The following is a 13,150-nucleotide window of genomic DNA, read 5'->3' on the forward strand; positions in this document are numbered from 1 at the left end:
ACAAGTACATTTGACAAAAACCACATTGCTGATAAAGAGCTAAAAAAAAAGTACACAAAAAAAGCTACTGTTAGGTACACAAGTACAATAAGTTACTTTGACCTGCCGGGGACATGTTTTACCATTTGTAAAGTTTAGTTCTCTTTAACTAAATACAGTTCATTACTTCATAAGTTAAGCTGCCGTCTGGATGTCGTTCTATGTGAACGCAGCTCAAACATCCTTTAATAAGTCAACTTCAACACACGACTCAATTCCATAAGAGCTTTATTTGAAATATTACACATATAAAAACTACATACAATTCACACGATGCTTAAAAGCGGTTAAAAACAAAAACATGGAATGGCACTGCACAGAATGTCCATGACCACCGCGTGCCACAGTTACACCAGCTTGTTAACAGAAATGAACCGGTCCGGGAGGACCAGGGACTAGTCCGAGACCTCCATCTTCTCCTGTTTGACCGTCTCTGTGGAGGAAGGAAACAATGAGGGTTTCTCTACATGACCACGTGTTTAACGCTGCTCAGTAAGCAAACACCAACCTGAAGCTTGTTCTTCCTTCAGCCTCTGCATGACGCACTTCTTCAGCTCCAGGCCGATGGCCCTGGAGAGTGGGGGGGGCACTGCATTTCCAACCTGGCAGAAAAAACACCAAGAATCAAGTTCAGAACCCGATACGAGCACCAAATACAGATTCATTGCATGCGAGTAATTAATTGAGGAAATAAAAAGGGCAAAAACAGTATTTCACATAATGCAATGTCATTCCTGTGATGCAAGTTGAGCAACAACGGTTTTCTGTAACTTCCACATGACCTCATCTTTTATCATCTGATCTGTTTTTTTTAGTTTTTTTTTTAATTGTTGGTAATCTTAATGAGTCAACAAAACAATGCATAAAAAATTAAAAAAAAAAAAAGCTTCTAAAGCAACAGGGAGGTGGGAAGATGGAGAAAAGAAAGGAGTAAACTGTAAACTAAGTTGTACCTGTCTGTGTTTGTCCAGGATGTTGCCAAAGAAGCGGTAGGTGTCGGGGAATCCCTGAGAGCGTGCACACTCCCTCACACTGACCACTCTGTGCTGCTCCGCATGCAGAACCCGGCCCTGAAAGCCAACATTAAGATTCAACAGGCAGGAAATGTGTGACAGGACTGGAAGGTGTCATGGCGGGCCTACCAGTAAATGCTTTGCTAACCAAACCAAAACATTTGTTTCCACAGAATACATTTCAAGCATCCTCTGAGATCTGGGTACATCTTCATTTATTATTCAGTTTTTCCATATAAAACGAGACATGAGGAGGGATGTTGCTTATAAAAAAGGTACATGCCTGCTTGCCCATGGGTTCAGGGTTGGTGACGGTTGTGCTGAAGAAGCCGTCCCACTCCAACCTGCCGTAGAGTCCGGCCCAGTGGTTGTGGCGGTTCCCGGTGTGGGGCAGACACCAGGGGATCAGGGTGTTAAACTGCCTGTCTGCAGCGTCGCATGGCGTCCCTGAAATGACAACTTAAAATCAGAGACGCCTCGGCAGCAAAGAAAGTTCTGGCATTCAAGAAAACGGAGACGCACGCACCTGCTGCACAAGTGCAAACGCCTCGGAGTGCTCCGGTGCTGCTGCGTCCGTTCTTTTTATCTGCGTGTGAGTAACGCAGCTTCTTGGTCATGGTGCCGTCTTTCAGCCGGACCTCCAGGTTAGGCAGATCCCTCCAGTCGGAGCCAGGAGCCAAGGGGATGTGACGCATCCGACCTTCGACCAGAGCACTCATGTCCTGGGGACACAAAAGCTCTTCAGTTTTTACCACCATTTAGAGAAGTAGTGATTCAATCCAACTAAAGGTCTTAAAATGGTTGCTAACAAGTGGATAAACATCATAGCCCAACGTTAACTTTTACTGGTGATTGTATTTATGCTTCAAAAATCATAAAAGCAGCGGTCTTTTCAGAAAGACCATCTTGGTGAACAAAGTATCAGAAAAGCTTATTTTCTGCAATAACCCAAAAGAAAAAAAAAAGTCCTGTGTTTTTGTTAAGGCACCAATGATGCCAATAAACAAAACCAGCTCACCTTGCAGATGTGGTCTCTGAGGATGGGCTGATACTGCGTGCCCCTGATCTGCCTCTGGAACCAGGACTGAGGCTCCCCGTTGTAGGAGATCTCCAGGGCAGCTGCACCGTTTCGAATCTCTGGCAGGTCAGACATGGTGTCTCTGACAGTGATGGTCCTGTAGATCCCTCCATTACCTCTGTTGAACACAGACAAGTTGAGACTTGGGATCCATTTGAGGATCCATCTGGACGTGGAGATCAGTGCAGGATGTTTGTATTACCGTGTGACATTGCTGACGTATTTCTTCTCGTCCACCACCACGTTGAGAGAGCAAGCTCTGGGAGCAAACACATGCAGAGGCTCCGGATAACGAGGCAGCTTCTCTCCGGGAGCAGCAGCCAGGATGATCGCCCTGCGGCGCGTCTGGGCAACACCGTACTGGCCAGCCTGAGGGGGGCAGCATTGAGCACGTTAGTCCTCTAGTAAACATGACTTCAGTCAGAAAAATATTGACAAGTTTTAACAATGAGTTCATGAGTCAATGCATTTGGGTGCAAGGATCATTTCTTTGTATTATTATTAGTTTAAACCTGGCAGTATTTTAGGTTTCCTCTAAGGAAACGGCTTATTTTCATTTACAACTACAACCCGGAGTCAGACCCACCTGAAGGACTCCAAAAGTACACTGGTAGCCCATGCGAACAAGACAGCGCAGCGTCAGCTTCAGAACCATGGAGCTTTTGAAAGAGACGAAGTTCCTCACGTTCTCAAGCAGGAAGAACTTGGGTCGGTAGTAGTCACAGTAACTGCAAGAGAGGAAGACTCTTTAAATGAGCAGTTCTATAGTCTCCATGCAGGTTAAACCTCCACGGGTCAAGATGAGAACATGGTCTTCCAGACACTGACCTGAGATAGGAGACCACGAGGGAGTTCTTGAATTTGGAATAAGTGCGAGAGTTGAAGCGGTTCATCCCACTGAAGCCTTGGCAAGGAGGTCCTCCACACAGCATCTCCACGTCCCCCCTCTGAGGAAGCTTCTGGCCAAGAGAGTTCGTCTTCTCTCCAGACATGACCAGCTTCAGCAACACGTTGCAGTCCTCTGTGAACACTGTGGTGCCGGGGTTGTTGAGCCTGAAGGCCTGTGCTGCAGGCTCCCACATCTCGATGGCCCACAGAGTCTCATTCATACCTAAAAAAGGAACTCAGTCATGTTTTCAGCATTGCATTGTAATATAAGACCGCAGTTAACCACAGTTCTATGCATGTCCACATTTGTGGATCTGAGAACATGTTTGAGACAGGAAGCCAGCATTTACCAGCCTGGTGGAAGCCTTCTGAAAGCCCACCGCAGCCGGAGAACACATCCAGCGTGCGATATTTGGGCACTTTCAGTGTCTGTGGTTCATTCTGAGAGTCCTGTGGTTCCTGTGCAGCTGCAGCCTTCCCTTTGCCTTTACCTTAGAGAATAACGACATCACTGGGTTAGGCTTTCAGAGAGTCTAAAACCCATTTTAAATAAAGAAAATGGGTCGATAGTCACCTTTGCCCTTCCCTTTGCCTTTATGAACAGCAGAGCGGGCATGATTCGGAGGGTCTTCAAAGCTTTTGGATTTTGCACTGTAAGCCTGTGAGAGAACATCTGTATGAGCAGGTTTTCTTATTGCCAACAATCTTTCAAATTTAGATCAACATTTAATCTCTCGATAGCGTTTTCAGAGAGACAAGCAGCAGGAGACTTGAAATGATTGCAGATTACCTCCAGGAAATAGAAGCGGTCAGGTCCACCACTGGAATAGTCCTGGACAGATTCATTGAGGTCTTCTGCATATTCTACTTGACAGCGGCCGAGCACCTCACTCATGCCGACGGTCGCCTCTTCATCACTCCAGTACAGCTGATTGATGTCTGTGTGGTAACTGGCTTTGACACCTTTGTGAGTGTTCTCAGGCCTGGGAGACGAGACAAAAGCCGGTTAATTCTGAACAGTCATCGTGACGGACTACACCCTGAACGGTAACTTTAACGTTGTCCACCTGTAGAACTTGTAGACTCGCAGTTTGACCTCCGAGCTGTCGGGTTTCCCGTTGCTGCGTCGGTGACAGAAGATCTCCTTGATGCGCCCGATGCGGAAGGGCTCGGGAGCGTCCTGGTTTGACCCCTTGATGTAGTCGGAGGACTTTCTGTAATATTCTGGATACAAGTCCTCATCCACATCCTCTTTCCTGTGGGAGCGCTTCACTGGACTGGCTGGCTTCACACTGACAGGAACAGAGAGCGAATCAAACGCATGCTCCTCGTTGGACAAATAAACGTTGAATCTCTTCACCCACCTGAAATTAAAAGTCTCGGGATGCAGGTAGACACCGTCTCCCACCTTGAACTGCTCCCCCCGGAAGCAGGCCATGCCATACATAGTCTTTGAGTCATTGTCTTTGTCCGCCAGGGGCTCAAATGCACGAGGTGTTTCCCGCTCCTCTCGCTCATTATTCCTAGCACAGCTGGAACAGAACCTGAAAGCAGAGGGAGGTATAGCCACAACAAGGTTAAAATAAATAAATGGACAGACAAGTACATAGAAATGCATGTGTGGACAGTGCTTACTTGTACTTGCAGTCTTCTGTTGGAGTGGTCTTGGGAGGCGTCTCAAAGCGGGCATAATCCGTGTCGTACCAGAACTGATAGAAGAAACTCTTCCCGTCGTCCTCAATCACCTTGATTTCCTCATCCATGCCACCCTAAACACAAAAACGTAGCCATGACAACATGAAAAATAATTCAAATTCACCTGCTCTCAAGTTACACTTACCTCCATAAACCAGTTTTCAGACGGAGCCTTATACATGACATTAACTCTGCCTTTCACGTAATTAAGCAGCATGTCTTCACACTCGTCGACGATGAACAGCTCCAGTGGATCAGAAGACTCTCCCAGCACTGTGTGAGCCCCACGGAGGAACCAGTGGGCATGAAACATCTTTCCATTGTTGTCCTCCCACAGCGACGCGATCCTGAGGATCAATAAGAAAGTCATTAGTTGTACAAGGCTCGCACTCCGACGACAACACGTGGGCAAAATCTTATCGAATGTAGGTCTCCATGAAAGTGTTTCCACAGCCATGGAGTCTTTATACATTTAAAAAGCCATACCTGGCCAGATACAGAGGCATGGATGGATCCTCTGATGAAACAGACACACAGTCGCCCACCTCAAGCTCTTCGTCATTCACGCAGACCTTCTTGTAGTACTGCTTCTTGCCCTCCGTCTGAAGGAGGTTGGAGACAAATGTATTCAGATGAACACAGAAAACACACAAACCTTCCTTGTAATAACGGGAGGAAGACTGACCTGAACAGGCTCTCCGATCCACATCAGTTTGCACTGGGTCTGCTTCTTCCTCTTGGCTTGAGAAACCTTTTTGGGCTTCTCCAATGGAACATCTTCCTCAACGATCTCATCGTCCTCAGCCTCCTTCACGGCAAGGTTTGGGCATCTAAACGGCATGTTGGCAAGAGAGGAAGTAAAGACTATGGTGAAGCTCATCCTCTTAAAAGGACAGGAAAACAATTCTTGAACATTTCCCCTGAGCTTCATTAAGATGGTGCTTGAAAGGCTCATGTGTTCGTTACTAGAAAGGCAGCGGTCATAATCCGACACCGACTGGGTGCCATTATTTTAACAAACAATTCCGTGCAATCTTATGTTACAGTTTGTTCAAGTATCAAGTTTCAGACTCCTTTATAGACTAAACTGCTCAGAAAACAGGCTCACCTTCTCTGTTTACAAGCCTGCTTGCTTTTGCCACCTCCTCCAAACTTGATCATGTCCTTGCAGGCTGGACACTTGCCACAATCTGGAGATTGGCAAACCTGGAGAAAAAAGAAAGGGATGGATTTCAATGAAACAGAAATCACATCGCCCGCTGAGGGAGAGAGGTCAGGAGCACACAGCAGAAATACAGTTACGTAAACAAAGATAATAAAAAGAGTGCTTAGGAACATTATGACGGATTGTGAAATCCTGGACATTTATGGTGATTGGATGGCAAGTCCTTCTGTTCTGGAAAGCACTCAGAAACCCTCTGAGGGTAAATATACCAGGGAGTCAGACATACACTGAATGTCCTCCGTCTCTAATTTATGGTTGAAAAAAAAATTGTACCAGGTTGTGATTAACATTAGGTCAGAGACATCAAGCTATATAAAAAAAGAAAGAAAATGCCATCAATATATAAAAATGGCTACGTCAGCTGGACCAACGTCACATGAATACAGTTGGGCTCACTAGATCCATAAAGGTCTCTTTCCACTCAGGACTTCCACAGCTTTGTAAGACTATGTTGGCTGGCGATCCAGAGGATCTCAGGAGGGCTAATAGTGGGGCTGGACTTCCATAACTACTCACCTCACAGACACCACAGCGCTGCCTTTTGAGTACACCACTCTCTTTATCATTCTGCTCTATCTGATCAGAGAAGAAGGTATCAAAGATCTGGTACACCAGAGTGGTAGTGGTGGCTTTAGTTGGTCCCTTAAGGTCCTTCTCGATCTTTGTCGGGTGACGGATGGCCTGTCTCCTGGCAGCTCTCCTGTCAACAGAACAAAGTGTGTGTTCAGGGGACAGAGATGCATTTGGCTCGTCACAAACACCTGAGGATGTGTGGAGTGATGGCACTATGAAGCCCCTGGCTGTCAACACACCACAGCATCAGGCCATGCAACATCAGAAACAAGCAAACGCAACCAGACACAGTAAAGATGTACAATGCAGAGTTCCCGTTAGATGCAACTGGTCAATAAATGTTCTTATAAAACGCTAATTCCTGCACAGAAAACCCCGACACGCTGCGTTACGGCCAGGGTTAAGTGTACTTTCTAGTGGAAGTTAATCATCTTCCGGGAAATGTCAGAGTATCTTCAAATAGGGCCAACGTCCTTACAGCATTGTCTTCATGATTTACTGCAACGAGAATAAGTGCTGGAGTCCAAGGCTTCATCCTGCAGCGTGCACGTGACCGGAGGACCGACTTAACCTCTCGGTAAGAATGCAGCACGGACTCGTTTCATTAAAGCAGCACATTTACAGTCACTGTTTGACCGTTTCTTACGATGGGGCGACGCCGTTCATGTTTTATTATAAATGCACACATACCAAGAGGTAAATAGAACTTTTCTGTGAATAAATTGTAAACTTACAGGCTCTGGTCATATGGCCAGAATACAAACTATGCCAGAAATATAAACTATCCTGTAAAGCCAAAAAATAATTAAAAAAAGAAAGATTCTAGCGTGAACTCTGGTAAAATGTTATTTTTGACCATATAGCTTCTTTCACACTAAACACACCACCATACAAGCTATGGATGCATTCAGAAGGCCTACCTACCAGTACAGCAGCATGCTGCGTTAGGGAATGTCAAAGGAATGTTAGACATTAAGGATAACAAGGAGCAGAAATACAAGCAAAAAAATGAAGTGGATAAGTTCAAAATCCTGAAGCATTTGCTTTAAAGCTTCTGCCAGAAAACCTGGGTGATGCAGAGAATGGGGAGTGTTCATTCAAATATGCCGTCTTCACGTTGGCTTAAAGTCGCTATGGAAAGCTACCTTGGTACAATAAAACATGGAAGTAAATCCTAATCATCTTTCAGGCGTACCTCTTCCCGAGAGTGACTCCTGCCAGCTTGATCAAGTCCCTCATGCAGGGAGTAACAATGATTGGATTCTCATCGGAGTCGCCGGCCTCGTCGTAGCTCTCCACCTGCTCCACCACGAACTGGGCATGACGCAGCAGCGTGTCCTCCGTGAAGCAGTTGAAGTTCAGCCCTGCAGGAGGCACGGTTGTCTGAGGGCACGAGAAACAGACGCTGGTTGGTGTCCTGGCATTCATAGCCACCGTACATCATCATGCTCATAAAATGCCACATGCGACAGACAAATGTGGGCAGGAGACGTGTGATTAACCACAAAGTAGACTGTCTTCACCTCAATCTTGTTGAGGAGGTCCTCATAAGAAGCATCAGGATTCTTCTGGAGAAATTCCACCACAATCTTGCTCATGTAGATCTTCTCCTGCATCACGGCAAATATGGGTGCGTACTCCTCACTGGACTGCATCAGGATGTAATCAGCAAAAGCTGGAAGACGAAGACAGATATCAACCACTAGAACTTCCTACAGGGAAAGACACATTTGGAGAAATTTGGAGCAGGAAGCCTTGCTACCTGTAGTGAAACCAATCAAAGCCTTTTCTCCGCCATCAAAACCAGTGATCCACCAAGCATTGATGGGTCCGAGCTTCTTGGCAGGAACACCACCTGAAATAAACCACATACACACAACAAGATTTATTGGTTGTAATGGCTGAGATAAAGATTAAGTTTCTGTTTTTTTAAATGAGGGATTTCATACCATCCAGACAAGGGTTGTCATCATAGATTGGCTTGACAACACAGCTGAAGTAGAGCTCCACGTTCTTCTCAATCAGTCCAGAGTCAAACGGGCAAAGGTGGCCGCGCTTGTCGTACACGCTGCCAGACATGAGGAAACGCTGTAAGTGACTGAGCTAGCATCACTGGAAATAAGTAGGGACACGTCTGTTCCAGTGAACGAGGCCAACAAGCCAAGTCTCACCTAAAAAACATGAGCACTGACCTGAAGTTGGTAATCTTGTGCTGGGGCAGATCCTCGTAGCTCTCAAATCCATCCTCATTGGAGTCAAACAGGGAGAGACGCTCATCCGTTAACATTTCTGGTTCATCCAGCTGAAGATAGGGAGCAGAATCATTGCAGGTTTCCTTCTTCTGGTTCAATAAGAATATATGAATATAGAGGTTTTACAAAGATCAGAAAATAAATTCTCACCGCATTATCTGGATCCCCTTGAAAGAACTTGAGATCAGAGTCATCCAGGTATTGTCTGCAGTCTGTACATTTAGGTGGCGGTGTCTTTGGGGAAATAATGCAAAAGATTAGTGCTCAAAACCATTTCCACAGGGAGGCTTCATGCATCAGAAATTAATCTGACGCCTTTAAGAAAACATGAAATGAAAAGACTTTCAAACAAATCCTTCATATTCAAATAAGTATAGCAGGTAAACATAAGTAGTACAAGTATAAAATGTGCAGCATTCATGTAGAATCAGCGTCGTTTATGTTGCAATTAAGACCAATAATTCAAATTTCAGGCCCAATATTTCTAAGATGGAGTTTTATGTTTTAAAGATCCACAAAGGTGTTTTCACTTAATGGCTAATTAGATCCGACAGCCCAACAACACTAGTCATTACCTTTGCCACAGAAACCGGCTTAGGACTCTCACTCGTGGATTTTTCTGGAGCAGCTCTGCATTAAAAATAAAATATTAGTATGTTCACTTGTGTGAGCTCCATCATCACTAATGTTCAAAAAGAATGCAACTCACTTTTCATCCGATTCCACTTTAAGACGCTTCTCCTCCCGAGACTACAACAGATTTTAAAAGCATGTTTAGATACCAGACATTTAAAACTCCCAACTCTTTATGTTTAAACATCGCTGGTACTAAATATATGCTTCACCTCCTCAACATCCTCCTCTTTCTTCATTTCATTTTGTCCATTAGCTTCTTCTGCATTCAAGTCTTCAGACTTGCGCTTTTGACTGCAAGACAGATTAACTTGTACATGAGACTCACTTGCTAAAGACTGAGTTTGAAAGAATGACCCACAAGATTAAAATATACGCACACTTTAGAGAACATTGACATGATGGTCGGCTGTTTCCCAGCATTTCTTGTAACTCTGGTACTGGCTGGAGACTCTGCATGGAAGAAAAACAAGATTACATTTGATCTTAAACCATTGTTTTTAATTTGTAGATCTTGGGAATACAATTAATACAAATGATCTTACTTTTAGTGTCAGAATTGGCCTTGCTCCTGCGTCCACCCTTCCCTTTGGAAGCAGTCGGTGACTTGATGGCCTCCCCCTCCTCCTCCTGGACGTCCATGGTCACATCTTCACTCTTCTCATCTTTGTGGGAACCATTGGAGAATCCATTTGTCTTTCCATTCTGCTCCACACCATCAACATGTGAGCCATTTTCATGCTGAAGCTCTTTTCCCAGCACGGCCTTTACTTTAGAGATGTAGACCTCCTGAGGAAAGTACATGGCATACATCACGGTGAGCGGAGACATTTCAGGATAGGTTATTATGAGTTGGATATCTTTAAAAGAGTTACCAACCATTGAGATCTCCGAGCTTTTCATCTTTTCCTCCAGGCCGGTCAGCTGTTCCTGAGCATCGACATGCAGGAAGTCCTGCACCAACTTGAGTTTCTCTTTCACATTATCCTTTTAAGAAAACAAAATAGTCAGAAAAGCTTGATGTTAAAAATACAAAACATTTTGGACAAACCGTTTACCTTAGGTAGTTAAAATAAAACCCAGAGAGATCACTTGCAGCTGGTAAATAGTGAATTAATTCTTGTTTACCTAACAAATCCTCAACTACACATTAATTTATATTTCTGGCATATCAACATGTCTCAGATGACAGACTGCTGTATGACATCAGAAACTACTTCTGGATGACACCAAGTCTTGAACTGATGGCATCTTCGAGGTGACGTCTTTGAGATATTAAATCTAAATTGTATAACATGCAGGGGCTTTAATCTACAACGCATCATCTGAACAGTTCATCTTTGATTTTGACATTGTAATTGGAAAAGTATGTTTAATCCCATTTAGACAATTAGCAGATTTCAGATAAGTGAAATCCAATTAACGCGGAAGCTTTTCCTTAAAGGCGACCTACGATCAGTGTTTGAAGCCCCACACTGATCATTCATTAGCTGGAGTAATTAGTGAGCAGCTTGAGGAGAGATGACTACCCCCCCACACACACACACAGAACACCCACCTCGTCTGAAACTCCGTCCTCATCCAGCACCTGCAGCCTGTGAAAGTCAAAACAACGCCGACGTTAATGTGGGCGACACGGTCTCCCGACATGGTTGCAGCAATATAAAAAACAACCGACGTTGACAGCGAGCTGGTTAGAAACGGAGGTAACGGGAGCGAAACTTCCTGAGTGGCGCCAAATCTCACACGCCGCTCCAGCTCCATCCATTGACAGGCTAAAGATGCTAACTGGCTAATGTTAACGGGGAAGCTAACGGTAACTCTGTATGCGGCAACCGTCCTGACTGTCAATTGACAACAAGCTAACGCTAGCTGCGGATGCTAATACAAGCGAAAGGATGAGCCCCTCACTGACGACAGCCAGTGGCATCCAAAGCAGCTCGTTACCCGGGTTTCATTGTGGCTACTGAGGCTTTTTGTGCACCGAGACAACAAGCTGCATGCTACATCCCCGGGACGTCATTAGCATTCGGGTTAGAAACGTTAAGGTACCTTTTCCTGACATCCGCTGGCAGAGACAGGGAAGTCCTGGATGGCATGGCGAACAGCTAGCTCAACGATGTGCGATTAAAAAACGAGAAAACGGCTTTAAAATCAGTTTAAAAACGACGTTTAGAACGGCCGTTGGTAAAACACAGCGCGACTCCACACAGCGTCTGCCTGCTCGCGTGCCAGTCTCTCGCAATGGACGCTATAAGCAATTCGGGCGCGCGGGCCGTCTTTTCGCGCGGAAACCCGGGTGTTGTGGACTGTACCACTGCAGTGGTCCGTGGGTAGGAACACTTTTCGGGCTGGGACGTGATATTTCCCCGCATGAACCATCGTCTGAATGAGAATGATATTTTCGTACAACACTGAGCTTATAAACATAATGATCGTATTCACATGGTTTTATTTGATGAATGTGTTTTCTCCTGTAATTAACATGTACATTGACTCCCCCCCCTTACTGTTTGCTGGATGCTGTGGACAACTGACCAGGCGGAAGCAATCAGAATGTTGTTTACTAATGAGATACATTAGCAATAAACGTTTGCAATCGAGAGCTGAGTGGCATATCCATCTGTTCTGTGGGACAAACGCATTCAATGGATGACGTGTGTTTGCACATGGTAGTGAGGTGTCGTGTTTGTGCAGCGTAACGTTCACAGCGTTCAGGAACCACTTTCTAATGCTAACATATGATTCCCACTCTCTGAGTCCCCGTCTCTCCCTTTTATGCAAATATACAGATGCAAATTTGAGTGGATTTTATTGAGTAGACTCTACAGTTAAAAAATAAACATATTTGGAGAAAACAAATATGACAATACACCAATGCTACCAGAAGGTGGCGCCATGTCATCGTAAGTCAGGGGGATTGGAGTCTGTGGCTTTTTCCAGGTTGCTAAATCGTGGTTGTGTATGGTGTCATGCCTCCTCACCTAAAGTTCACTTATAGATATATATATATGAATAGAGCAATAATCGATGTCAGGGTCCAGGCAGTTGTGTGTAAATGTGTGTGTATTACATTTACATAATGTACTGGAGATGTGCTTTTTTTCTTCCATGGTTAGTCTTTAAAGCAATCCAAACACTTTTTTTTTTTTGGCAGGGACAACCTCACATCTGTCTTGTGTGCTGACTTAAATGGTTTTGTGTATATAACTTCACCTACAGGTTTCAGAGTCTGATGTCATATCCTGCAGGGCACTGGAAAGAATTGGCAGACGTCCCAGCAGCACAGCCTCCTGGGGCTGATTCAGCCAATGTTCCCACCCAGGAATCCTGGATGTCTGACAGGAAACAAGCCCAACTCTCTCAAGGCCACTATAAGTCAGCCTTTCCCCTCACCCAGAGTCACCCCCTCGCTTCCAAAAGCCGTCTCCAGGGGCCTTTCTGTATGCTTCTCTCAGACAAACTATCTTACAAATAGACGTTCTTCTTCACCACACCCCATTTTCACCCTCCCTCTGCCCAGCTTCCCATCATAGCCCTTAGCTTTTAGCCTCTAAGCAACTGAGCAATTTTATTTGGTAAGAGAGCCGTGATTAATGGCCGAGCAGCATTTCCATGCTCAATTTTTCGTGTTGAAGCTAGTGTTTTCCTGACCTTGTCAGAGCATGTTTGGATTAAAAGCTGCGTTTTAAATGCTTCTCAGATGGAAGCACAATAGGGAGGCGTCTCAGGACCTGCAGATAAGCCACAGCTG

The 13,150-nt window shown here is 45.0% G+C and overlaps 1 protein-coding gene across 2 annotated transcripts; it reads right to left on the bottom strand.

Annotated features, from left to right (window-relative positions):
• Nucleotides 1–250: 250 nt before the first annotated feature.
• On the bottom strand, nucleotides 251–11,657 carry dnmt1 (DNA (cytosine-5-)-methyltransferase 1). Of its 2 annotated transcripts, XM_084036284.1 has the most exons (35): nucleotides 11,449–11,657; nucleotides 10,955–10,991; nucleotides 10,276–10,383; nucleotides 9,942–10,185; nucleotides 9,777–9,849; nucleotides 9,609–9,690; nucleotides 9,473–9,513; nucleotides 9,339–9,393; nucleotides 8,914–8,997; nucleotides 8,704–8,813; nucleotides 8,461–8,579; nucleotides 8,274–8,366; nucleotides 8,035–8,186; nucleotides 7,707–7,894; nucleotides 7,436–7,450; nucleotides 6,455–6,638; nucleotides 5,822–5,919; nucleotides 5,399–5,543; nucleotides 5,200–5,315; nucleotides 4,859–5,060; nucleotides 4,654–4,787; nucleotides 4,383–4,562; nucleotides 4,086–4,310; nucleotides 3,809–4,001; nucleotides 3,593–3,677; nucleotides 3,369–3,509; nucleotides 2,959–3,241; nucleotides 2,717–2,858; nucleotides 2,333–2,499; nucleotides 2,071–2,248; nucleotides 1,579–1,774; nucleotides 1,336–1,499; nucleotides 993–1,109; nucleotides 548–641; nucleotides 251–472 (listed from the first exon to the last, which is right to left on the bottom strand). In XM_084036284.1, the coding sequence occupies exons 1-35, from the start codon at nucleotides 11,493–11,495 to the stop codon at nucleotides 435–437; spliced, it is 4,530 nt and encodes a 1,509-aa protein (XP_083892410.1). In that variant the 5' UTR covers nucleotides 11,496–11,657; the 3' UTR covers nucleotides 251–434. The 2 variants fall into 2 exon arrangements, with proteins under 2 accessions (XP_083892410.1, XP_083892411.1); XM_084036285.1 differs by lacking the exon at nucleotides 7,436–7,450.
• Between the last annotated feature and the right edge of the window lie 1,493 nt (nucleotides 11,658–13,150).

Source organism: Eutrigla gurnardus (genome assembly GCF_963514095.1).
Source record: "Eutrigla gurnardus genome assembly, chromosome: 20".
NCBI classification, from domain to species: Eukaryota; Metazoa; Chordata; class Actinopteri; order Perciformes; family Triglidae; genus Eutrigla; species Eutrigla gurnardus.